General features: G+C 41.5%; 1 protein-coding gene across 4 annotated transcripts in view; it reads right to left on the bottom strand.

Moving 5' to 3' along the window:
* The window catches only part of ncoa3 (nuclear receptor coactivator 3), a 100556-nt gene that overhangs the window by 29731 nt on the left and 43322 nt on the right, over positions 1-27503 (bottom strand). For 2 of the 4 annotated variants that reach the window (XR_004559706.1, XM_034167242.1), the window contains exons 2-18: positions 21329-21396; positions 20815-20862; positions 17328-17432; positions 16969-17129; positions 13269-13369; positions 12885-13059; positions 12564-12758; positions 11782-11868; positions 11371-11514; positions 9966-10113; positions 7765-8291; positions 6621-7618; positions 6371-6494; positions 4364-4600; positions 3921-4133; positions 3424-3538; positions 3060-3231 (exon numbers count right to left, since the gene is read on the bottom strand). Coding sequence is in view for 3 of the 4 variants with exons in the window: in XM_034167242.1 (XP_034023133.1) it covers positions 3060-3231; positions 3424-3538; positions 3921-4133; positions 4364-4600; positions 6371-6494; positions 6621-7618; positions 7765-8291; positions 9966-10113; positions 11371-11514; positions 11782-11868; positions 12564-12758; positions 12885-13059; positions 13269-13369; positions 16969-17129; positions 17328-17413 (3483 nt within the window). In the remaining variant the exon portion in view is untranslated. The remainder of the gene's footprint in view (positions 1-3059; positions 3232-3423; positions 3539-3920; positions 4134-4363; positions 4601-6370; positions 6495-6620; positions 7619-7764; positions 8292-9965; positions 10114-11370; positions 11515-11781; positions 11869-12563; positions 12759-12884; positions 13060-13268; positions 13370-16968; positions 17130-17327; positions 17433-20814; positions 20863-21328; positions 21397-27503) is intronic. The other 2 variants (XM_034167244.1, XM_034167243.1) reach the window with 2 other exon arrangements.

Genomic DNA, 27503 nt, shown 5'->3' with positions numbered 1-27503 from the left:
GAAAGCTATACCACATTATTTGTCTGATCACAACAATACCAAAAGGTATAGTTGGACCATCTATGACTGAATGTTATGGAGTTATGGGGTAAAAACAACAAGAATGGTGACAAAGGTCAGTTTCAGTTTGTACAGGGATTAGAAGTTAAAGTTGCTCCAATTTTGGTAAAAAGTGGTGCAAATTATTGGTTGAACTAATAGGATTAATAAATGAAATAGTTTTGACTGTGTTGAATGCTTGGTCTGCAAGGTAAAGGTAGAGCAATGTCGACGTCCATTGGATTCTATGACGTGACATATGTTACCCTGTAACATGATAACTCAGCATGCCACATAGTGCAAACTATTCCTTTGTAAAACTCTTTTAACTCAACCAATAATTTGCATCACATTTTACAATATTTAGAGCAAGTTTAACATCTGACCCCTGTACAAACTAATGATGACCTTTGTTCGCATTCTTGCTGTTTTTACCCCATAACATTCAGTCATAGATAGTCCAAACTATACCTTTTTGGTATCGTTGTGATAAGACAAATAATGTGGTATAGCTTTCAATATGATTGAAACATTTTTAAATGTTGACCCCTGTGTAATTCTTCAACTGACCCCTACCTGGCCGCCTACTGAAAATTCAAGTGGCTACTCAGTTTTTTCAAAAGAGTAATGTCTAAGGAGTATTTGTGCCAACTCTGGTGCTTCTTTCCAGATTTGAAGGATTCCTCTGTAAATATTCTGTTATCTGCTGCACTAGGAGGGGTCTGAAATTTTCATCTTAGGTGTATGTCCACTGTGAGAGACATAATCTAAAAAAAACAAAAATTCCGGAAATCACAATGTATGATTTTTTTAATAATTTATTTGTATATTACTGCTGCAAATAAGTATTTGAACACCTGTGAAAATCAATGTTAATATTTGGTACAGTCGCCTTTGTTTGTAATTACAGAGGTCAAACATTTCCTGTAGTTTTTCACCAGGTTTTCACACACTGCAGCAGGGATTTTGGTCCACTCATCCATACAGATCTTCTCCAAATCTTTCAGGTTTGGAGTTTCAGCTCCCTCCAAAGATTTTCTATTGAGTTCAGGTCTGGAGACTGGCCAGGCCACTCCAGGACCTTGAAATGCTTCTTACGGAGCCCCTCCTTAGTTGCCCTGGCTGTGTGTTTGGGGTCATTGTCATGCTGGAAGACCCAGCCATGATCCATCTTCAATGCTCTTACTGAGGGAAGGAGGTTGTTTGCCAAAATCTCACAATACATGACCCCATCCATCTTCCCTTCAATACGGTGCAGTCGGCATGTCCCCTTTGCAGAAAAGCACCCCCAGAGTATGATGTTTCCACCCCCATGCTTCATGGTTGGGATGGTTTTCTTGGGGTTGTTCTTTTACTCTAAACATGGTAAGTGGAGCTGATTCCAAAAAGCTCTATTCTGGTCTCATCTGACCACATGACCTTCTCCCATGCCTCCTCTGGATCATCCAGTTGGTCACTGGTGAACTTCAAACGGGCCTGGACATGTGCTGGCTTGAGCAGGGGGACCTTGCTGCCCTGCGGGATTTTAAACCATGACAGCATCATGTGTTACTAATGTAATCTTTGTGACTGTGGTCCCAGCTCTCTTCAGGTCATTGACCAGGTCCTCCTGTGTAGTTCTGACCTTTCTCAGAATCATCCTTACCCCACAAAGTGAGATCTCATGGAATCCCAGACCGAGGGAGATTGACAGTCATCTTGTGTTTCTTCCACTTTCTAATAAATAATAACAGTTGTTGTCTTCTACCAAGCTGCTTGCCTGTTGTCCTGTAGTCCATCCCAGCCTTGTGCAGGTCTACAGTTTTGTCCATGGTGTCCTTAGACAGGTCTTTGGTCTTGGCTATGGTGGACAGGTTGGAGTGTGTGAACAGGTGTCTTTTATACAGGTAACAAGTTCAAACAGGTGCAATTAATACAGGTAAAGAGTGCAGAATAAGAGGGCTTCTTAAAGAAAAATTAACAGGTCTGTGTGAGCCACAATTCTTGCTGGTTGGTAGGTGTTCAAATACTTATTTGCAGCAGTAACATTAAATTAAATTATTTATAAAAAAAAAAAATCATACATTGTTTTTTCCATATTTTTTGTTTTTGATTTTGTCTCTCACAGTGGACATGCACCTAAGATGAAAATTTCAGACCCCTCTATGACTTCTAAGTGGGAGAACTTGCAAAACCACAGGGTGTTCAAATATTTATTTTCCTCACTGTAAATGAAAATAAATTGAAAACTGAAACTGAAAAATCTGTATCTGCTGTTAGCACAGACCTAAAGAGAGTACAGTTATACAAAATTAATTATCAGCGATTTCTCACCATTTTGTAATTCCCACATGATCATGCCTAACAGCTATATTCTCCATGTCAGTGGCAGTGGACCACTGCTGGATGTCTGGCTCCAATGATAGAGCAGTATTTCAGCAGACCCTGCTGCAGCTCCCTCAACATCATCATCAAATTTGCTGGCAGATGTCAGGGCGACTTTCCTGAACATATCTGACGAAGCCGAGCCATCACTTTTGAATGAAAGCTCAGAAACTTCGTTATCAGATGTAGCAGCATTCGTTTCACTCTGTCTATCGGCCTTCAGGATGTTTCTATGTTTTCTAAAATGTATGTCATCCTGAGAAACGGTGAGAAATCCCAAGTAAGACGTTTTCAGGAAATGCACCTGCTGATTTTCCGAGCGAGAAGGATAAATATCAATAAAATACATCAGCTCCCACTAATTATTACCGTATGTGCGCGGATAAACTTACATTCATGAATAGTTTGATGTTGTGTTGCTAACCGGGACGTTAAATAACGTTCAACATGTCCTTTAATTCACTGGTTCCCATTCAGAAATCTGCAGAGTTCACCTTTTTAATATAAATTTTCTAACAAATTAAATCAAATTTGTTCCACTTAAGGCACAAGCAAGTTCACTTGGGAAGCATAACACCCATTTAGGTGCCAACACTGGTACCATTCTGGGCATTCATTGGCATTTATCATAGCATGATTGAGGCAGTGTTTCATACCTGTCCTACTAGGTCAGGGATGCCGAGTGCGCGGTCTATCTCCTGCAATGCCATGACATCAGCATTGTTCAGCAGAGAGTCCAGCTGGTCCAGAAGTGCCCGTTCGTCACTCTGGCCGTCACTGTTAGTCAGAGGTCCAAGCAGCTCATCCAAGGGGTGTCCAAATGGTTCCCTGACACGACCAAAAGAAACAGGAGAAGTTGTACATTTCTGACCCAGTAAGAACATTGAAAGTACACTGTAGTACAGAAGAAAAACAAAAAGCATGGCATCATTTAAGGCTAAACAAGGGGCTTGAGCACTGAAAGAGAAATATCAAAGTCTGGTCAGGTTCATATCAGCATCTAGTGAATTCAGATTTTACCTGTTTGTGTTACTTTGTGATCTGTCTATTCCCATAGCAGAATCTTGCCAGGAAGGAGACTGAGGAGAAGGTCCGTGTCTACCAAACGGGTTAATACTCATGTTATCATTAGGACCTACAGAGAGGTGACAAAAATGTGTCAGCAATCAGTCTAGTGATTAGTGAATCATTAATATGTATCAATATCTGATTATTGGTTGAATACACTGTTTATTAACAAAAAAGACATCAAACTAATAGTTAAATATCAACTACAAACAGCTTCACAAATGTGTTGCTTTATTTCTCTAATATCACAACACGGTATTTGTTTTGACAGGTGTACATTTAAGATTAACTTAGACTGCCTCAATAGAGTGAATGAACATTAAAAGTGAAAGATATAACAAGTCTTGTAAAAATGCTTTATTAATTCAAAGAACATGAACATTGCAGTCGTAATAACATTTTGGCATCAGTCTTGATACGAAGGACCTGACATTCTCCATGTGACATACCCATATCCATGAGTTGTTGCTGCAGCATAGACCTGGTATTTGCAGGCACACTGTTTGAGCGACTCAACATGGGCCCTCCCATAGTGCCAGATCTACCCATGCCAAGATGTCCTGGTCCAGCCCCAGGACTTGCATTAGACCTTGGGATCACCCAGTCCCCTGAGCTTGCCATTGGAGGGCACTGTGGCATTCCCATGCCTCTGCCTATGCCTCCTGAATAATACATAGATGGTGAACAATGAGATCTAATAATACTAGCGACAGAGTAGATATCCCAGTGTTGGCACATTAAGCCTCAGAACTTTACAACAATGGTATGTTCAAATGACAGTTATTAAGAAATTAGTATAAACATTAGCTGATATTTGTTCAGTGAGGCCAAAGTCATCATACAAAACACAGCTTCTCTTGAGCATGCTGGTTGAAGTAAGTCTTTAAGTTACTTGTGGCACTGGCTCGTGGTGGACACACACCCACGCCTCCATTAAAGCCACTGGGCACACTCCCTGTTCGGAGGGAAGAATCCATGTTCTCTTGTTTGACCATGGTTGGACAGGGGACATTTCTCCTCCCAGCCAGTCCACCTCCTAGTGCTCCGTCTCCACCTAAGGGCTTCGCGTCCAGAGACAAGGCCCGTTGATAGGCACGCTGACCTGGAGCCACAGAGCCTCTCTCACCGTCTGCAACACATACAGACACACATACACACACACACGAAGGCTCAATTTCATATCTGCTCCCACTCAGTTTCTAAGATTACATCACAGTGAACTCAAAATAGTTACTGTTGACAAGAAGATCTTAAACATTACAATGAGCAAAAGATCAGTCATACACATTCTTGTGTCATATTACCTGTTCATAATTACTGTTTAGGTGAACATGAACTTCAGACTAATAAGAACAGAGAAGTTGATGAGGCAATGAAGGAAACACTGCAATAAATAATCAAATAATCATTTAGAAAAATGTCAGATGATCCTTTCATCCATTGGGATCCTTCTAAATAAGGTACAGTCCATGTTTGTGCATCATATATGGCATAATGAAATCCTCAAGAAGGCTTCCAAATTACATCTGAAAGTCCATCCTCTTTTAGTCACCAATACCACATTTTCAGGTTTTTTTTTTTTTTCCTCCCCAGCAAAAAATTATGGGCTAAATCTATAACCTCAGCAAATATCTAGCCATTTTTACAAAAGAACATTAATCTGACCTTGTATTTTGTAAGGAACTAGTCACTCCAAAGTCACTTCTGCTTCTCCCTTGCTTCAATCACAGTCACCACAGCAAATCCAAGGTAGATCTGCATATTGATTTGGCAGCTTTTATGTTGCATGCCCTTCCTGACGGAATGCCACAATTCATGGAGAATGGGAAGGGGTGGCCTTGAACTGCACTGCACTAGAAACAAGCGCACTAACCATTTGGCCAGCACCCCTGCATGAGGACCTACACAGGAAATTTTGCTGAGTAAAATTTACTCTGCTGGGACAGCATTTGATCCCAGTCCAAATAGAGTGAATTATACTCTATCACAGAGCTAAATCACCTCAAAACAGTGTAAAATCAACTCTTATTGGAGTAAAGCCACTTGCACTGACCAGATGGTGTCGCAGAACGAATGGCCCTCCGTCAGCCCTGCCTTCATTGTGCTTACGTCATCAGCCGCGGTTCACTGATAATCATCTTGTTTCTGCTTAAAACTGCACTCCAGTTATCATCTATCTCAGTGACAGATATCTGAAGCTTTTGTACAACAATCCTGTCTGCATAAATTCAGAAATATTCCATAATAACAGACGGAGAAAGTGATCAGAGTGGCGCGGCTACACAAGCTGTTAGCTGATGTGTCCACTGCGCGTTGCACATTTCAATGTGTCACCATTTAAAGCCTTGTTTGTCCTTACAAACGGCCTCGTTTTTGCTTAAAACTGACTTTAGAATGATTCAAGAGGTTTTACCTTGTCATCTGATGGTTAATAATCCCATTAATCTATTTGATCACTTTGGGTGGACAGACAGGCGGCTGGGCTCCAGCATGACACATGCACAGTGGAGTCAGGGGGCAGACCGGTCAGTCTGTTTAGTGGGCGGACCGTTCAGTCTGCGACAACTGTTGAGCTGATTCACTCTATGATAGAGTGTAATTTACTCTATTTAGACTGGGATCAAATGCTATTCCAGCAGAGTAAATTTTACTCAGCAAAATTTCCTGTGTACTCGCTACAAGAATGATTTATTAGCTGCTTTCAAATGTTTTCATATAGGCTGAAGTTTGAAGAAAGATACAAATATAAATAAATCTGCAGCTATCATGGAGGGATCCATCTTTAACAGCTCTTGAATGTAAGGAAATTGCAAATGAGAGATCCACTTCTGCTTTCCGATTTCCCAAGAAAGAAGAAGGCAGAATTAGAACTGTTCCTGAATCACACTCATTAATTTACCATGTAAACTGTCAGGCATATTTCCTTGTTTAGTTCCCACTTCCTTCCCTGCTCTGGAGTCTGGTTCAGGGTAAAAGCATGAGCTGTTCCTTGGGCCACCCAGAATGGTCTCCAGAGTTTCCATCTGAAAGATTGAACCATAACATGGGTTAATAATAAACTGTTCTAAAAGGTTTTCAAACTACAGCTCAGCTAATACTTTCTGCTTCGACAACAGGAGTCATTTCTTGATATTGTGAAAAATGCTTGCCTCATCAGATGGCTCCATCTTGACTTTTCCATTCAAAGGGTGGACATCAGAGCTAGAGACCCTTCCACCCTGGCTCCCTTTCCCCTCAAGCTCCTCCAACTTTGGCTTGATATCACTACCATCTTTAGAGTCATCCTTATTGAGGAGGTAGTGAAGGAGGGCATGGGCCTTCCCCTTTTTTGGGCTGTGCTGTTCTTGTTTTGATTCCGATGGCCTAACCCCTCCAGTGGCTGTGGGCCCAGCCTCTGGCCCACCAGACTCCATGGAGCTCTTCCCAGTGGCCTCAGCTGTGATACGAGCCACATCATCTGGAGTGTTCCCATTCTGCAGTAGCTTGTGAAGGATTTTGTGTTTCTCTTGCAATGACTGACTGGTAAAATGGCCAGTACCACCAGAAGAGGACACCGGTCCATGACATTGCTGACTATTCCCACCTGTGGAAGAGGACACTCCAGTTGAGGAGGAGGGACTTGTGACACTTGATGATCCATCTTTTGCCTCAGACACTGTGTTAGGCCCAGAACTAGGTGTCTGATTAAGAGAAACCTGTTCATCTGTAGGAGAGGTGAGGAGCTGGAGCAGCTTTTTGTGGCTCTTGTTGTCAGAGACTCGGCGATTAGGTTCTCCTCCAACTGGACCCACCTCTCTGCTGGCCTGGCTGTCTGGCTTGTCAGAAGTTCCCTCACTAGCAGGGCTGTGAGAGCGCTGCTGAGACTGCTGCTCTCCTCCAGGACCCAGTGAGCTGCCTGGACTCTTTGACTCAGAATGGGATATGTGCCCTGGTTTACAAAGTCCTCCTGTTCCATGGTTGGTGGAATTGACACTAGGGGAGCTGTCAGACTTGTGTGAGGAAAGAGATGTGAGGGAAGAGGGCACCGAATTGCCTACTCCCTCACTAATGGCTTGGAGAGCATTTAAGGAGCTGCTTGAGAAGGTGGGCCCTCCCCCTCCACATCCAGAGTTAACAGGGTGAGTTGAACTTTTGGGAGAGTTCATACCTACAGAGACACACACACACACACACACACACACACACACACACACACACACACACACACACACACACACACACACACACATAATTGTTAATTTGAAGAGAAAATTTCCCTCTTCACTAAAGCACATAGAGCAGAAGCATGCATACCTCCAGAAGAGAAGGGGTTGGCGCCTATCTTGGGGCTTCCTCGGACTCTGGGTGAACCCAAGGCATTAATTCCTGGACTGGCCTGGGGAGGACTTGCCATTCCCATGCTGTATCCTGCTCCAGCTCCTGCTCCATGGAAGTGACCCATTTGCTGATGTTGCTGTTGATGTATGCCATGGTGGCCCATCTGATTCACTGGCCCCATTTGGTTCACAGAGTTCATTGGGTGCATGGAATTCATTTGATTCATCTGGTTAATTTGACTCATATTGTTCATCTGATGTACAGAATTCATTTGATTCATCTGACTCATGGGAGTCATTTGGTTCATGGAATTCATGCGATTGCCACCAGTGTAGAGAGGCACTCCTCTTTGTTGCATGTTGCCCTGTTCCACCGCTCCATAGCCTCTGTTCATAGTCATACCCCCTCCTGGGCCCATGTTCATCTGTTGGTTAGGGTTGTTCATACCCATGCGTTGGGACCTCATACCTCCACCTTGATTACCACGGTAACTACTCTGCTCCCTAGAAAAAGAATATATGGCATGGTGAAGATTTTAAAATACAACCCCTATTCCAGTGAAGTTGGGACATTGTGTAAAATGTAAATAAAAACAGAATACAATGATTTGCAAATCCTCTTCAACCTATATTCAATTGAATACACCACAAAAACAAGATATTTAATGTTCAAACTGATAAACGTTATTGTTTTTGTGCAAATATTTTCTCATTCTGAAATAGATGCCTGCAACACGTTTAAAAAAAGCTGGGACAGTGGTATGTTTACCACTGTGTTACATCACCTTTCCTTCTGACAACACTCAACAAGCATTTGGGAACTGAGGACACTAACTGTTGAAGCTTCGTAGGTGGAATTCTTTCCCATTCTTGCTTGATGTACGACTTCAGTTGTTCAACAGTCCGGGGTCTCCGTTGTCGTATTTTGCGCTTCATAATGCGCCACACATTTTCAATGGGCGACAGGTCTGGACTGCAGGCAGGCCAGTCTAGTACCCGCACTCTTTTACTACGAAGCCACGCTGTTGTAACACGTGCAGAATGTGGCTTGGCATTGTCTTGCTGAAATAAGTAGGGACGTCCCTGAAAAAGATGTTGCTTGGATGGCAGCATGTGTTGCTCCAAAACCTGGATGTACCTTTCAGCATTGATGGTGCTATCACAGATGTGTAAGGTGCCCATGCCATGGGCACTAACACACCCCCATATCATCACAGATGCTGGCTTTTGAACTTAGCGCTGGTAACAATCTGGATGATCTTTTTCCTCTTTTGTTCAGAGGACATGACATCCATGATTTCCAAAAACAATTTGAAATGTGGACTCATCAGACCACAGCACACTTTTCCACTTTGCCTCTGTCCATTTCAAGTGAGCTCGGGCCCAGAGAAGGTGGCGGCGTTTCTGGATGTTGTTGATGTACGGCTTTCGTTTTGCATGGTAGTTTTAACTTGCACTTGCAGATGTAGCGACGAACTGTGTTAACTGGCAATAGTTTTCTGAAGTGTTCTTGAGGCCACGCAGTAAGATCCTTTACATAATGATGTCAGTTTTTAATGCAGTGCCACCTGAAGGATTGAAGGTCACGGACATTCAATGTTGGTTTTCGGCCTTGCCGCTTACGTGTAGAAAGTTCTCCAGATTCTCTGAATCTTCTGATTATATTATGGACTGTAGATGATGGAATCCCTAAACTCCTTGCAATTGTTGGACTATTTTTTCACACAGTTGTTCACAAAGTGGTGATCCTTGCCCCATCTTTGCTTGTGAATGGCTGAGCCTTTTGGGGATGCTCCTTTTATCCCCAATCATGACACCCACTCAGCATTTATCAACTTTGCAAGTCTTTTGTTGCCCCGTCCCAATTTTTTTGAAACGTGTTGCAGGCATCCATTTCAAAATGAGCAAATAGTGGCACAAAAACAATAAAGTCTATCAGTTTGAACATTAAATATCTTGTCTTTGTGGTGTATTCAATTGAATATAGGTCGAAGAGGATTTTCAAATCATTGTATTCTGTTTTTATTTACATTTTACACAACATCGCAACTTTAATGGAATTGGGGTTGTATTACAAAGTTTAAGCATATACAAACCTAAAAGTAAACATAATCACACTTGCTAGTTGCTTAGGCAGGAAGAGGTAATCAGAAATTTCATTATCCCAAACATTTCTACCTTTGCAGCAAATGTGTGGAAAGGAAGGTGGGTGGTTCATTTGGATTGGAATTCCTACGGAGATCACTCCTGGTCTGTGCTGTGACTGGGGTGCCATCGCGGAGCGAGAAGCGGTAGAGTGGGGTCTCAGCATGACCGTGAAGGAAAGCTGCAGCAGAACAATGAAAAATAAAAGTCCTCTAAAATACACACCAAGAAGGGACAAAGCTTCTGTGGTAATAACATAAAAATGAATAAAATAGGATTATGAGATAGACACTAACAATGCAGTTCCATTCAGTCAGGATTTGCATATTGATCAGAGCTTGAAATGTGGCCACAACATAAACAAGTTTCCAAAACAAAACAATAACATATTGCTCAACTTGAACAAGTTGTGGAAGTCTGATGAGGACTCCAATTCACAGAGTACTGTGGCTGCTTCTTTTACAGTGTGTCCTGACATGTTCAGCATGATTTGCTATTCAAAGGTCAGGTCTGGAAAGGTGCCCTATGGGACTACTGTATGGAGAAAGAAGCAAGTCCTATAAAGGCTCTGAAGTCCACCAGCACCGGTGTTTATCCATCCCTGGATTCCACAGCATGAATTGGATAACAGTCTATGACACGGTGCTTCTCCAGCAAAAGGCTGATTCCCGTTTATAACAAGGTGGACTCGGGACAATGCAGTTGGAGTGTCTTGTTCAGAAACACAGACAGGTAATATAACTAAGATTGAACCCAAATCTACATATTGGTAGTCCAACTCCTATCCCACTGAGCTACCTCTCTGGTGCAGTTAGGACAAGGATTAATCAGACCTGACAATGTTTTCCAGTCATCAACAAGCTGGTAAATTTTCAGAGCCCATTAAAAACACTTTAAGAACTTACTGCAAATTAAACACGTATTGTGTGTGGTCATCTACTATCATATCCAATAACATTCATGACTGCTATGTGCTGTATTTATTATTATGTCTTCAAAACCGGTGATTGTACTGTGACACACATGCTGTAGACTGGAAGATTATTTGTTACTGGAATGAGTCTTCTCAGGAGGACTTTGTTTGTTGTTTCATAACGGGTGCATCCCACATTGCGAACATTATGAAGAGGTGACTCATGTTTAGTTCTGGAACATTCCTTCAATACTTCCGTACTTGCTGTCTTCTTGTAATGCTGCAATCTGCCCTCCTTAACGCTATCTTTGTGGACCAAGCATTTGTCAAGCTCTACAAGCATACATTTAGTAATATTTAATGCAAATTTAGTTCAGATCATTTTATGTGAATACCACTACTGCAAAAAAGGTCTGTTGTTGTAGTATGGGATGTGCAAGTAGTAAATGAGCGCTCCCTTCCTGTGCAACACACGGGTTCAGTTTTGTTGAGGCGCCGTGATTGAGATGAAGCAGAATTGCATACCATCATGATAATGTCGTTTATAGGACCAGGGTTGTCCCTCACTGTGATGAAGGAACATCTGCATACAACGCCTCACTAGATCCTCCCAGCCTGGGCGCATAGTGGTGTGAAGAGTGCTTTGCTGTTCAATTTCAATGAGTTTACCTAAAACAGAAGACACAGTTCAGACTACAAAAAACTAAATCCCAAGTATGGAATATATATATATATATATATATATATATATATATATATATATATATATATATATATATATATATATATATATATATATATATTAAAAAAAGAAACAACAACAACAAAAAAAAACCATACACAAATATAATAATGAAAACCCGACAGTTTCTACAGATGTAAACAATATTAAAACAACACCTGGGCAAATATTTTGGCAACACTGTGGAAGCTTACCGGACAGTTCATGACGAGTACTGAATCTCTCTGTTCTCTCTCCTGCAGTGACGCGTCGTGCCACACAGATCATACAAGACTGTAAATCTGAGTTTAAAAGAAATAACACAACATTAAGTCATGAAGATAAAATACTGAAAACAGTTTTGCACAGTATTGTAGCCTGACTGAAACAGAAAATGATTAATCACTGTGCACTGTCCAAAGCCAGTTTCCTACTACAAAATTTTATCCTAACTGCCTTTCTGATTCCAAAAATGAGGAAATCTGGCCTGATTTATTACCATAGCACTCTAAAGATATGTATCATAATATATCGTAGGTTTGTGCAGACTACAAACTATTCTGAAAGCAGCCCATGACATGAGAACTTCTGGGCATGTGCACAACATTACTGTCTAGAGTCTGTGTGCCAATGATCATAGTTATAAGAAGACTTTACCACAAACATGAATATATTTTTTTTAACATAAGAAAACTGTCTTCTGCTGAAGAGCGCAGCATGCTTTTAACATTATGGATATATATTATATTTCGAGAGGAGATTTAAAAAGTTTAGCAAACGGTGAGTCCAAAATTAAGACACATGATGTATGTTGCCTGGTCCTGGCAAGAAGTACACGTTTAACACATGAGAAAATGAGTCATATCTTAATTAAGTCATTTACACCTGTTCACATGAAGGACTTAATTTGTTTTCAGATAATCAGTTGAGGATTTTCCACATTTTTATTTTTAAACCTGAAGTCGAAAGTGTCAGAACTCATAAATATGACTTCTACCATCTCCCTCTTCCATCATGGCCCTGGGTTGTGTGAGTGCAAAACACTGCATGGTCTCATAGCGCTGACTGCCAGCTCCCTCTTCTGACAATCCGTGACTACGGCCGTGGACGAACTTCACCAGCATTCGACAGTTGAAGGTGTGGCTCTTCTGCCGGGGCACCTCTCCACCCCACGGTGCCCCATTTGGTGCTAGTAAGAGAAAATAACATGTTGGTGAAAGAAAATTCAAATCTTCATATATAATCAGACAGAAACAGCTGTGTGTCACAAAGTAAACTTCAGAGTTTGCACAGATGCATTTATGACCCCATGCCTCACCATTTGACTTGGGTAGATTCTTGTGGAGCTCCTCCCTGTCCTCATCATGGAGGATGTTGTACACACTAGTGTTGATGAGCTCCTCCTGCTTGTACTGCAGGTACTGGGTGACATTATCTGACACAAAAACAATGTTTCCTTCGCGGTTCACCACAAAAAGAAAGCCATCCAGGGCCTAGGAAAAAAGAAATTGAAATGAAGACTCAATGAACAGAGAATGATTTCTTTAAACATATTACTCACTCATTTAAATTATATAAACCTTATATATTACTATACAGCCTCAGGAGATATGTGAACACTTACAGCTGAGTATTGATTCATTATATAAAAAGGCAGTTAACTGGACTTTTTTCCCCTCACCACTGATGTCCTTAAGCTGACCTGTAGGAGCAATGGTCCCAGATGGTCCTTGTCAATGACCCCTTGGCCAGTGGAGGAAACATCCGCCTTCTGGACATCATCATCACTACAAGAGTTCTTTCCTGAGGACAAAAAAAAAAAAATACTGCAGATGAACAGAATCATTACAATTGCAACAGCTAATTTTTAGCTGCAGCAAAAACATTATGAGTTCATCGATGCATCCTTTTTTGGTGCAGCGTGACTCACAAATAAAACAAACAAAACAAACAAACAAAAAGTCTTTGCAAAACTCACTTTGTTTCAGTGAAAAGTCTTGAGTGAGACTTGGAATATAGCCTCAATGTGTTTTTGGAAAGTATCCAAAAAGAGGTTGATTCTATGTATATAAACTACTTCTAACTCATGTGAAGAGGTGTGTTCTATGAACTAGTTTTCAACAAAACATGGTTAAAACCATTTGAGTTATCAATAAATTGGGGGATGGACATAAGAAAAAAGATGAACAAGTATATTTCATATATTTTTGATTACTTAATATTAACAACTGTAGAATCTTACTAGCTGAAGGACACACTATCAGACAGGTTTGGTGTTTGTTGGTATTCTGCCAATAAATAGGTAACAACAACAATAAGCCAACAGGAAAATAAAATTGGTAGGCCCACAACAACCTTACAGCCACAGAGTAATACATGTTATGTTAGTACACTCTGATGTCACTCTGTTTGTCGTAATGGTGGAACTCAATCAACGAGTTAACGCTCCTAATAATTCTACTGCACTACAGCGACAAAGTACTGTACCTCTGATAGCCACCAGGTGGAAGCAGAGGTCATGAATGCATTGTTAGCATGCCTTTCTATTTTTAAAATCACCATTTGTCTCAGGCTTTGTTAAATACCACTATCACAGGGTCATCGACAGAGAGACACACCATAAGGGGAAAAAAAAAACAAAAAACAAATATGGTTTATTGGGTTTATTGTCAGTTCTATCTAAAATAGCTGTGCAAGCAGTCAAAGTCACCAATATAAAAAAGGACAGAAAACCAATCATTTCAGTGGAACTGTGTAAATGGGTGGAGGTAAAGGTGTAAAATGAACAGAAAAAAGAAAGGCTTGCCATCATTCCCATCCTGTAACTATGGCAACCTGACTGCACAACGCCAGAGCCAAAAGTCAGCTGTGACCCTCTGGGTAGATTCCAATATGATTGTTTTCCTTTTTCCACACTCACTTAACCTCATAGATCAAATCTTAACCAGCCAAAAGAGGTGGAAAACATCCTATGAGATCAGACAGATGATTGGAAAATATCAGAGGAAAAGGAGAAATGGATATTAAGGTCTGAATTCTAAATCACTGCTGTCTGTTTCCTGGTGGAGTTTGGCACAAATAACATATTGACACCCTCAGAGATCGTTTTTGAGATAGGATCACCACGGATATGTCTCAGTTAGTAGTGTTCATTTACATTCAGTGATACAAACCACCAAACTGAGCTGCTTGACGCAGCCTGACCATGAACCACACACACACCATCATATATCATGCTGCGCTGTGGCAGCATACATGTGAAGGTTTATGGGCCTTTCACAATGAAAGCATCAGGCCGATGCGTTTCCAACGCGTCGTGACGTCAGGCCAATGCATTTCCAACGCGTCGTGACGTCAGTTTGCTTCGCTTCAGAAGCATCAAGGGGGGCGGAAATTGCTACGTCACACTCTGGCTGTTTCCACAACCCAAAAAAAGTTGAGTGATTGCCATCTTGAATTTGCGTTGCCTGAACCACAAAAAAGCTTTAGAAAAACAGCAGTAGAACGATTCTCCCATCACCCTGCTGGGAGAAGCTTTTTTCCAGCTACTTTTAGGAGTGACGCCGACCGAGGGAGGACTGACGACTTGGTGGGATATTGATTGAACCACGACAGCGGGCTGACCCGCAAGGAGAAGCTGGGATTTGGGGCATCATCCCTGGGCAGAGCGAGGCAGGCAGCCGGGGTGATGGAGGAGACCCACTCAGTCCGAAATCTCCCACTTTCTGGATAAATGCGAAGTCCCAGTTTGACTAATGGAATTTAGTTCTGCAGCTTTATCAAGGTGAGAATAATATAAAAGTAAAATGTGACGTTTACTGCACTGCTGTGAAGGTTTATTGATCGGCTAACGTTAGCTTAGCCTTTTAGCACAGCTGATCTGAGTGAATGCTTTAATTTGTAAATGGTTCAGTCTTTTTTTATTTTTACCAAATAAAGCTACAGCTTTTTTTGGAGACCACAAAAGCTCAAGTTTAAATAACTTTTTTTGGGGGGGGGTGGGTTTTTTTTTCCGTTGTTTTTTTTTCTTTTCTTTTTTCTATATAAAATGTTAAGTGTTTCTTTATATTTTAAGAAATATTTTTATTTGTCCCAATCAGGAACATTTGCTGTGCAGACAACCAAAATACAGATGCACTTCAAAAACTTCCATTGATGAGCTGAACACCATTAAGTCCAGTAGAAAGAAAACATCTCTGCTCTTCAAAATAGGAGAAAACTGTCACCAAGACCACCAGAGTTCAAAGCTGCAGAAGAAACCTTCATCTGGTCCAGAGAATCCAGCATAACATCACCTGCTTCTAAATAAAAGGCTCTTTAAACAGCAACTATTTTATTATTTTTTAAAAGCTGTTTCATTTTATATTTTAGCAATAAATGAATGGATCATTAAAAAGACATTTGCACAAGTAGAAGCTCTCCACTTATTGTGCTCAAACTCATATTTCAGAAATGACTCTGTCCTGATAACAACATTAAAGGCAATTACATATTTTGAAGTAATTACAAGTTGAAATGACAAAAAAAAAATCATCATGAGGTTTATGTCACAGAAATCCTACTTTACAATCACACTGCAGTCACTGTTAAATTATTTCCTGTTGCATTTATAATAAACATTTGTATTTGTTTATAGTGTCTGTTTTTCTGGTTGAAATGAGCTATAAATAATCTACCAGACTTAAAAAATGTACAAATTACCATGTTATTTTATTTGTCTAAAAATAAATGTTCAAGGTTCCTTATGTTAAACAAGAAATTATCTAATCTGAAATAACAGGTGGTTTTAATTAACAGATGAAAGGTTTCTAAAGAACCATTTATTGATTTATTAAGCTATTTTAATTACAAGTGTTCTAAACTTTTTTTTAACAGTAATCAGAAATTTTGAGGTAACAAACAACAACAACAAAACATTTCCAAGGATTTTTCTTCGGAAAACTGCTCTATAAATGAGCAGTCCTGTGACACGTTTCTGTTTTGTACAGATCAGTGGTTTCTGCACTGATCTGTTTTGTACAGATCAGTGGTTTCTGCCACTAGTCGTCCATGTTTTTGCCCGATGTGTTGTTCCTACTGGACAGTGCGAAGCTACGTCACAGGTCAGAGCGTCGAAAGTTGTATTGGGTTGAACTTTGACCGCGCCAGCCTGCCGACAAGCGGCAATGCGCGTTCCCATCAGAAGCGTCGCTTTAGCTCGACATTTGACGCGACGCTTCTGACGTCTCTAAAAAGCAACGCGTCTCATTGAAAATAATGCTTTTTAGACCGATTCCTGAAGGCCCGTAAGTCTTTATTCAATGTTTATAGCAAAACTTCAACAGCTAAACAAATACAAGTTGGTGTGTTTTTGTGTTAGACTGAACGGGAATGGAGGAGTGTAATTTGCACAGGAGCGCTACCTTGCTCTTTGATTTGCCTGATCTGCCGGACAGTCTCCTTGAGGATGGCACATTTGTCAGGCTTGACGTTGAAGCTGTCGATGTTGGAGAGGTTGGCAGAAATGAGCTCAGCTAGCTCCTCAATGTACTTGCTCTCCTGTTCCCTCCGACGCTTGTCACACCTGCCGGGACACCGAAGGGATTAGACATGTTGCCATGACAACCACACCTCCCAGTGTGTCCTGTCCATGCGCAGGCCGCACAGCTGGGATTTGGGTGCTGCAGACTGCTGCTAACAGACGCACGTCTGAATGGAGGGCAGGGACTCGCGGACAGGAGGAAGGGAGCGACCTCAGCAGCTGATCCACACATGCACTCACCCTAAACCCGGTGTGTCACAGGTAGACAGTTTACGTTTGCGGTTGGCGCACAGAAGCTCCAGCGAGTTGTCTCCTACACCACTCATCTTCAGCGCATATCAGCACCTGAAATCAAACACCAACACGTCATACATATAAGCACACACAAGCAGCGCAGCATGATCAGTGTGCGTTTATGAGCCAGTTGTCAAGTTTGACATAATCAGTATCACTTAAGGGGACTAAACAACAATTACAATCCAGCCTCAGTGCACCATGACCTACACAAGAATGTACTGTAGGCATCCCAGGGTGCCAGCTGTAGCCAGGTAAGGGTCAATGAAGAATTACACAGAGGTTGCAATTAAAAATGAGACAATCATATTGAGAAGTATACCACATTATTTATTAGTTTGGACTAACTATGACTGAATATTCTGGAGTTATGGGATAAAAAACAGCAAAAATGGTGACAAAGGTCAGTATTGTTAAAATTTCTTCTATTTTGGTAAAAAGTGATACAAATTATTGGTTAACTAAAACAATTAATAAATGGAACAGTTTTGGCTGTGCTGAATGCTTGGTCTCCAAAATAAAGGTCAAACAAGGTCAAAGTGCATTGGATTCTATGACATGTGACATATGTGACCCCGTAAGGCCCCATTTAAAAAAAAAGTTTATCATCCTTGACATCACAAAAAAGTGATGAGGGCAGACAGATTTTTAAATTTTTTTCTTAGAGAGTGAGAATAAAGTAAGTCCTTTCGGCTACTCCCTTGTTTTTGTACTCTGGGTCATCACAGCAAATCCAAGGTGGATCTGCATGTTTAATTGGCACAAGTTTTACACCGGATGCCCTTCCTGACGCAACTCCACATTACATGGAGGAATGTGGCAGGGGTGGCATTTGAAGTAGGAACCTTCTGCACCGAAACCAAGCGCACTAACCATGAGAGTGAGAATAAACAGTGCACTCAAATTTTGAGGCTGGGAAATTAAACTTCCCCTTTATTATCGAGTGTGACAGCTTTTTGGCACTAATGAGTCGCCACAGAAGAGAAGTGAATGAGGAAAAACTTATCTTGCAAATTGTGTACTTAGCATCCAAGCTACCTCCACTGTCCAGCATACCACATGCATACTGACTGTAAATATCGCTCATGGTCACCTCGGGAGAAACCCTCGGCTTTGTTGGCAATCTGTATCACCTCACGTGTGGTTGTCAATGACTACAAGCAGTAAGTTCCGGGTCCGGCTCGGTAAACTTCAGCCATCTTCAGCCAAAGCACACTCGCCACCGAGCGGACGTGCTGGTTCTTGCACCAGCTGTACCACCATCAATAAAGTTTGACAAAATAAATAAATTGATGCGGGCAGGGATGATAAACTAATGATTTTTTTTTTTTTTTTTACGGGGTCTAACGTGATAACTAAGCATGAAACATGGTGCAAACTACTCCTTTTAAAACCCCTATTAGCGCAGCCAATAATTTGCATCACTTTTTACCAAAATTGGAGCAACTTTAACTTTTGACCCCTGCAGAAACTGAAATTGACCTTTGTCACTATTTTTGCTGTTTTTACCTGATAACTCCATAACATTCAGTCATTCAGACATTCATAACTCCATAACATTCAGTCATTCAGACATTCATAACTCCATAACCTTCAGACATTCAAATATACCTTTTCAGAACCGTTATGATTAGACAAATAATATGATATACATTTCAACATGATTAAAGCATTTTTAAATTTTGACCTATGTGTAATTCTTCATTGACATTTACCTGGCTACAGCTACCAACCTGTGATAGCTATCATACATTTTTGTGTAGGGTTTGATACACTGGGGCTTGATTGTAAGTGCCGTTTAGTCCCCTTAAGTGATACTGAAAACCAGCTTGACCCATGGACTAATATGCTCATGTATGTGTGGTACAAACACATCTAAGCATGACTCAGAAATTAGATCAAATTCAAACAGAAATCAAAAATCAAATCAAATCTTCTTTTTTTGGGGGGGGGGGGGGGGGGGGGAGGAAGCTACAACTTAGTTGCCAATCTATCTAAGGTATCACTGAAGTGACTTTCAGGAAAACAGTAGATTGTAGTATTGAACAGATTTATGAAAAGTGGCTTTCCAGTCACTAAAGAAGCCTTGGTTCCTGCTTAGTGCTTGATGGGATGAAATCTCATCTGTTCCACTGCAAAGACCAACTGATGATGATGTAGTGATTCGGGGCCTCGGGGGAAATGGGTCATCCTGCGTTCAGCCAACCTGCCTGTTAGAGTTGCTGTAGCTTGACTGAGTATACCTCTCCGTGAGAGACAGCACACATACACAGTGTGCTTATAAAGTGTTTGCGGCTCACTTACATGCTCAAACATGCCACGGTACAGTCACTCTGTGAGAGGACAGTGCTAACACAACAACCAGCAAAGCACATATTCACCAGCATGTTGGTGGACTGCACAGGCACTGAATACATACAGCTCTGACATTTGGAGTCTAGAAAGAATTCATCTGACTTTGTCTATTCCATGGAGAAGTAAGAATGAGCCCTCTTCAGCGTTCTTCATACTAGGCTACATTCGTTCTTTCTTCCAATAGGTTTTCATGGCCATTCCCCTCTATATCATGGTCCAGCAGCCCCTCCCTCCTCGGCTTTCCTCACAGAGTGCAGTGGGACCCTGCCCTTGTTTTTGTGCTCTGGCACTGCCCTGTGACTGACCCCCTCAGAGTTCATGTTAGAGGAAACCACTGCAGCCAGCCTTTAAGGTCACCGCTTTTCCTACTCCCACCCAGAAACACAATGATGTAGAGTGTAGCTGCTCAACCAGATTAGGAGTGCATCGATTCAATCCACCAACACTATGGTTTACTGATGATAACGTATCATACAGTCCCACATTTGTTCATTATTCTGTCTTTATACTGAGTCCTTCTACACAAATGACATAAATGCCACAGATTATACTGAAGATTTACTGGTATAGAGACGCAAACAGCGGTGGAAAGAAAATATCAACACAGAATGATAAGATCATTTGCGCAGATTATGTGACAACTGATTATAACAGAACAACAATATCTGAGCTCAATGCAGCTGAATTTCAAATGGTTTGAAATGATTTTTTCCTTCACCACAAAAGTTCTGCTGCTACAAGTGTGCATGCACGGTATGTACAGCCACAGCCTGATGAGCACTGTTAACCAGAGAATGATCTCATTCCAGAGTGGAAAAGCACACGGCGGATGGGAGCCGTTACGCAACTCTAGCTCCACTACTGCAGGATAGGACATGCCGAGCAGTCCCCCACCAGCACTACCATTACTACAAGAAGAGCACCTAGTCCCAGACACACACTCAGTGCTGTAAATCTATAACACATGCATCTTGTCCCTCTTCCTTTCACCACCCCTCTCTATACCCATCTGTCCTGCTCAGACTGCATCACTCTCTTCTCCCTTTCTTTCCTCCCTGGTTTGTGTCCTGAGGCTCACCTCTGCAGCAGGGGAAAGATGACATCAGCCCTCAGTCAGCCTCACATCCTGAAATGGACAAACAGCAGAGCTAGAGGCTGCTACGGGAGCAGCAAATGCACAGCGGTGTCATATGGATTCTACTACGGGTGCGTAAGCCTTAAGACTAAAGTAAGCATAAACAGGTTCCAACATGAAAACACAATTTCCTTCAAGAAGATGTAAATGAGTTTGCCCAAAAGTTAACTACAAATAATAATTTACTCTATACGTCTTAATGGTGTCATTAGTACACTAAAGACACATCCTGCATTATCTGAAAGTCTGCACAACACACACGACTTTTACATGAAATCACAGATACAGGCAGACCTGACAGGGACTCGCTGACCCTGAACCAGTCTGATCTTTGTTTGAGACGACTTACATCAGGAATCATAAGAGTAAAAAAATAAAGTGTCCTGTAATGGATTATGTGTGTCAGGTATGCCGGAGTGTGGCAGTGTATGTTTTTCCACATAACCTTCCTACTAACCTTGGCTAGTACAAGCCCCAGTCAAGCTCCATTCAGGATCCAGTGCAGCTTCAAAGCCTCTACATATCCTGGAAAGAGAAAAAAATAAAAAGGTCAAACCTTCCTGTACTTTGTATTAAAGCTGCAATGGTTTTCTTGTTCCTCAATATATACAGTAAAAGTTGTCACATAATGTGATGAGGACAAGATTTCTTAAATTGCACAGGAAGTCACAGTAGATCGCATCCTGTTTGTGTCCTCTGTCAGCCTGTTCCACTGCGTCATAACTTCCCTTTCCTGAGAATGTGGCTGCTCATCCACCATATTTACATATTCTGTTTATCAAGCGGGTTCTCTTAGCCAACTGATAGTAATGATAGGTGATGACCACCAGAATCTTTCTGAAGCTTTTATGTGTCATGGTTGAACATAGATTGGTCAAACACCATTCATAACTGTGCACACAATTCATATGTATCACATATGTTACAATTCACTTATTATATTAAATTATTTACATTGCTTTGGTGTTGTAGAAGTTACTGGTTGGTACCCTTTTCTCAAAGTTTCTGTTGCCTTCATCATTTCAGTAAAGACCCTGTGCAGTTTGACAAGAATTTCCTCTTCATCAGGCCAAACAAAATTACATCAAACTGACACAAATCTAATTTGTTCTAATCTTTGTTTAGTTATCTGTGTCCATGTTTGTGGTTTCACAGTATCATTCATAGTAATACATGTAGTTATAACAATTTATCAAACTGCTAGTCTTTTACAGGCACATTTTTACATCAAGAGACCTACCATTGTGCAGTTTTAAATAAAAATATATATACGAGGTCTCTTAGATAATAAACCGACCCTTTTATTATTTTTTTTAACTATATGGATTTGAATGACATGCGATTACACCAATCATGCTTGAACCCTCGTGCGCATGCGTGAGTTTTTTCACGCATGTCGGTGACGTCATTTCCCTGTGGGCAGGCCTTCAGTGAGATGTGGTCCCGCCCTCTCGGCTGAATTCCTTTGTTTCACACGCTGCTCGAGACGGCGCGCGTTGCTTTATCAAAATTTTTTCTGGACCTGTGAGGAATATCCGAGTGGACACTATTCGAGAAATTAAGCTGGTTTTCTGTGAAAAGTTTAACGGCTGATGAGAGATTATGGGGTGTTTCTGTCGGTGTAAGGACTTCCCACGGAGCGGGACGTCCTGCAGCGCTTCCAGGCGCTGTCGTCGGCCTGTTTCGAGCTGAAAACATCCTAATTTAAGGCTTAATTCACCCAGGACATCGTGAGAGAACAGAGAAGATTCAGAAGAGGCCGGCATGAGGAATTTATGCGGACATTCCACTGTTTAAGGACATTTTTTTAATGAAAGACGTACGCGCAAATTCGCCGAGTCGTTTCCGTGACGACTCGGCAAATCTGTGTGCGCCGCGACAGGAAAAACACCTCCGTGTTGAAAACCATTTGTAGAATTCAGGCGGCTTTTAATGGCTTTCAACAAGTGAGTAACTGAGAAATTGTTTAACAGCTTGGGCATGTTCCAACTTGCCCGTTAAGATTTCCAACGGAGGTGTTTTTCCTGCCACGACCCCCCGCGGTCGGGTCCAGCCCGACATGCGACTCTGCCCGCACATTCTTTCATTACAAAATGACCGTTAACAATGGAATGTCCGAATAAACTCCTCATGCCGACTTCTTCTGAAAGTTCTCTGTTCTCTGACGACTTACTGCGTCAACAGAGCCTGAAATGTGGAAGTTTTCAACTTGACGCTGCCGCCTCGAAGCGCAGATCGCCGTCAGGCGCCGTGGACCGTCCTTAAAGCGACACTACCAGACCAAAATCTCTCATCAGCCGTTAAAATTTTTACCGAAAACCAGCTGAATTTATTGAATGGTGTCCACTCAGTTGTGCCTTACAGTTTTGAAATTTTTATCAAACAAAGCAACAGTCTCTGAGCCATTCCTAAACAATGAAAAAAAATCGACGAGAGGGTGGACGACTCCTCACTCAAAGACTGCCCACAGGCGAATGACGTAACCGACAGGCGTGAAAAAACTCTCGCATGCCCACGAGGGTTCAAGCATGTCTGATGTAATCACACGTGATTCAAATCCATATGGTTTTTGAAAAAAATAATAAGGTCGGATACTTTTCTAATAGACCTCGTATATATCCACAGGCTAAATGCCATAATATTATTTAATTACATGTTTTAAATGAAATTACAAATATACAATATAATTAGGACAGCATCTAATGATTATTTATTTGTCGATTAATGTATTGATTATGTCATACTTAATCTATTATTTTTATTACTACACTTTACAAACTTGTCATTTATATTTCAATATTCAATTGTCTTCTCTTTCAAACAAACAAACAAACACCCAAGGGCCCGGTCACACAGCACACAGCGTTAGCTGAATGAAGGAAAAAAGTCCCAAAGCCACAAATTGAAGAGAAAAAGAGGACGAATGAGCCTGGACTTCTCCCATCACCGAAAAGCCTGCGAGTGCAGAGCGCATAAAAGACCGAAACGAAACCGAAACTAACAAAAGAAAACGAAGGGAACGTGACCTTGACGCTTGACACAAAATCAAAAAGAAGCGCCATCATTTCTGTAGCGAGTCTGTACTGTCCACAGACTCGCTGCAGCTGCATTGTCTTGACAATGTGTGCGCGCACACGCACGTAACAGCCAGAGATGTTGAGAGGTTAGAGAGAGAGAGAGAGAGAGAGAGAGAGAGAGAGAGAGAGAGAGAGAGAGAGAGACTGGAGGTTGGATGAAGTTGGACGACAATCAAACGGAACTCTGACGGTACGGGAACTACCCAAATGATGAGAAACCGTCAAGACAGAAAGCAAAATGGAATACGGAGAATTGAGGTTGTCGTCAGGATTTGTTCACATTTTTCAACAGTCTGAAAATTCTGACAATGCACCAGCTACAGGAACAAAGCTGGACGATGGTTAAACAATGTCACCGAAAGTCAACGTAAGTCCAGATTTCTTGTTTCGTTTTGGCTTCGTTGTCCGTTAGTGCCAACTGACCGGTGCGCAAGCAGAATATGAGAAAGTATGCACTGCTGGACAACATGCCCCAACACAAAAAAATGACCCAGTCTTAAGATAACACTTTATTAAACCCTAAAAGGAAATTGTGTCGGATTCCTTTTTTTGGTGGTGGTGGTGGTGGTGGTGGGGGTGTTCTGCACTGCTTGTGCGTCAGAGCAGACATAGTGTGTCCACTATAAAGGGGAAATCTCATCTCAGATAGAGTAATGCTGCACAAGCAGACACATTTTTCCAAAATGCACCTTGACATATTTGTCTCATCAACACCAACAAAGAGAATATAGTACCAAGAGGCAACACTCAATACAACGCCCCATAACAACAGATTCCCCCATGGCTTCGTACTGCCACTGCCATGATGGACTGTTTTAAACCCATCAGACCCACACAGCCTATGTATGGTCAGACCACATGATGTGACTGACAAAAGAAACCAATCACTGCAGCTGTTGCAGAGGTGAACTTTTTTCAAAAATCGTTTCCTCATCCTTTGGTATGACGAACCAAACTGTTCATGCAACCTTTGTACATCCATAAAATGATGATCTGATGTATTGACAGCATTGTGACCCTTCCTCAAATCAAAGCTGACATTGAATATTACGCTTTACTTTGCATTTGCGTTGCTTTGCGTTGGTCATTAGAGTGAGCATTCCCTGAACTGCGGTTCATATTTCGATCTGAACCCGACGCTGTTAATGTCTCTATTTACATTGTAAGGGCCCCCTCAAACATAACACGATTGAAGCCAATTGGTGCACGGAGGAATCGTATGCCACTCATGAAAAACTGGAGCCGCCTCAAACACCTTGTACAGCAGTTGCCACAACCATTTGAGCACAGCACTCATGCACTCTACATATGTGTGCTGCTCGCGGTGGAAACCCATTCGAACGGCAGGCAAGATGACGTCGCACTGCCATCTGATCGTGTTCACAGTATTTGTACGGCATGTCGAACGCAGGTCAGACATATCGTGCCATGACTGAGGAGCTGCACGAAATCATCGGCCGTGTCGAACCGTGGCTGAATGGCGCAATCGAGGCAGCCTTCACACCAGCAGCCAAATGTCAGTGAATGGCTATTCGACCCACTCTTAGCCGGAGTCGGGCAAAGTCCAGTCCACATGACAGACAGAAAGCGTGGAAAATAAATAAAAATATACATACAATAAGGGGGAAGGTGTGAACTCATTCATGTGTGATCGCTTTGCTCACAGCAGTGTGGACACATGTGGCGTTTCAGCTGATCGCCGGCAGCGACTCACTGTCAGCTGGAACTGACAGTGAGTCAGTGCATACAACGTGTCAGATTAAAACCACAGAAAACAGGGAGAGGCAGATAAATGAATACAACAATAACTACATACATATTTACATAATAAATACATGAAATAAATAATTACAGAACAAAGGAACAGAGAGTAACACTTTTTCTGTGAATTGAGTTGGTCCGCAGAGGTGGGTGTGTCTGCGGCAGCAGCAGATGTTGAGCACTGTGTACTTGGAAGTCACAGCTGGGGAACACATATCGTGCCATGCAGAATATCACCTCACAACACTCCACCGTGAAGCGCGTGCATTGGCATGCTGTCCTCACGTGGAAATACAGAAAAACACGTCACTTTTGCAGCACGGTCAGAAGCAAGCGCGGTCAGAAGCAAGTGCGTCAGCGCGCACATCACCAACCAGGCTGCCCCATCCAAAAATATCCATCTGATCATGTGGACACTCAGCTGGTGATCGGAATGTCACATCCACCACATGCGTTACGGTCTACATGACGTGGCGTCCTTCGGCGTGCCGCTTGCTGGACACACGGAGCCGGCTGATGTGGACATGATATAAGCGCATGGCTTCATTCATGTCAGTTCATTAGTTGCTTGTTTATGTGCATGACCATGGGTCATTTACAGAGGAACAGGAGGATGATACTTGTATTGTCTGCTCTTTATAACAGGAATTAAATATTAGAAATTATGGTGTTTGGTTTTTTGTGTTGTTTTTAACAGTGAGAACAGATTCATGACCAGTAAGATGACTGTTACATTTAAACAGTACATTCATTGTTCCGACAATGCTCTGAATAGGGTTGAGTATCAAGAACTGGTTCTTTTTGGGAATCATTAAGAAACAATTTGATCCATCGACATTAATAGCCTTTTTGCTTAACAATTCCCTTATCGGCCCTTCAGAGTGGCCGTTGTTTTTGGGGGTGTTTGTCGGGAAAATGATCATGTCTCTACACTGATTACAGAACCCCTGCAGGGTCCTGTAATCAACCGTTTCTGCAGCGCGGGTCTTCTTTGAAGCTTGAAGCCTTGATCTGACCCGCTGCTTCGTTGGTTCTTTGTTTTATTTCGCTTTATCTTAATTTTTCCCCGCTAAAACCCAAAATAGCATATGTCTGTGAGTAATATTTGCCTTTCTTATGTTAAACCGATCAGTTATGGTCTCCTGAAACAGTTGATAGATGTATTTTATAACTTAAAAACGGGACAGACGCTAATGCATTAGCATGTCTATGGCATTTTCAATGTTAAAGTTAGCATTAAGCTGTTCGCATCTCAACACGTTTGTGTGCATTTGTTTTCTATTTAATAATTAATGGCTCAGCGTTTGTTGTCGTAAAAGAGTCAAATGTATTAAAAATTGTAATTAAAAAAATTATATAATAATAATAATAAGAAGAAGAAGAAGAAGAAGAAGAAGACGAAGAAGAAGACGAAGAAGAAGACGAAGTACTAATAATGCTACAATTTTAGAGAAAGAGACAAAAAGAACCTGATAAAAAAACAACAGAAAAAATATAAAACCAACTAACAATAAACATAAATAAATAAATAAATAAATAACTGTTTCCTGTGAAACTACGGCTGGGACCAAGCTTTACTAAATTATAAATAACCTTTTAATGATATGAGATAGAAACTTACTTTTTTTTTTTGCTGAAATGTTAAGACCGCAGACTTTCGATCCACCGTTGGCCATCTCTGTACTCCTCACAGAAGCTGTGTGATGGCGTGCGCAATGTGAGTGTCCAATCGGAATTGGTTCACCGTCACATGGTTTTCCAAAATCCAATCGTAGGGCAGATTTACCTCACGTG

This window comes from Thalassophryne amazonica, chromosome 3 (genome assembly GCF_902500255.1).
Source record: "Thalassophryne amazonica chromosome 3, fThaAma1.1, whole genome shotgun sequence".
In the NCBI taxonomy this organism is placed as follows: domain Eukaryota; kingdom Metazoa; phylum Chordata; class Actinopteri; order Batrachoidiformes; family Batrachoididae; genus Thalassophryne; species Thalassophryne amazonica.
This window is presented reverse-complemented; position numbering and strand designations above follow the sequence as displayed.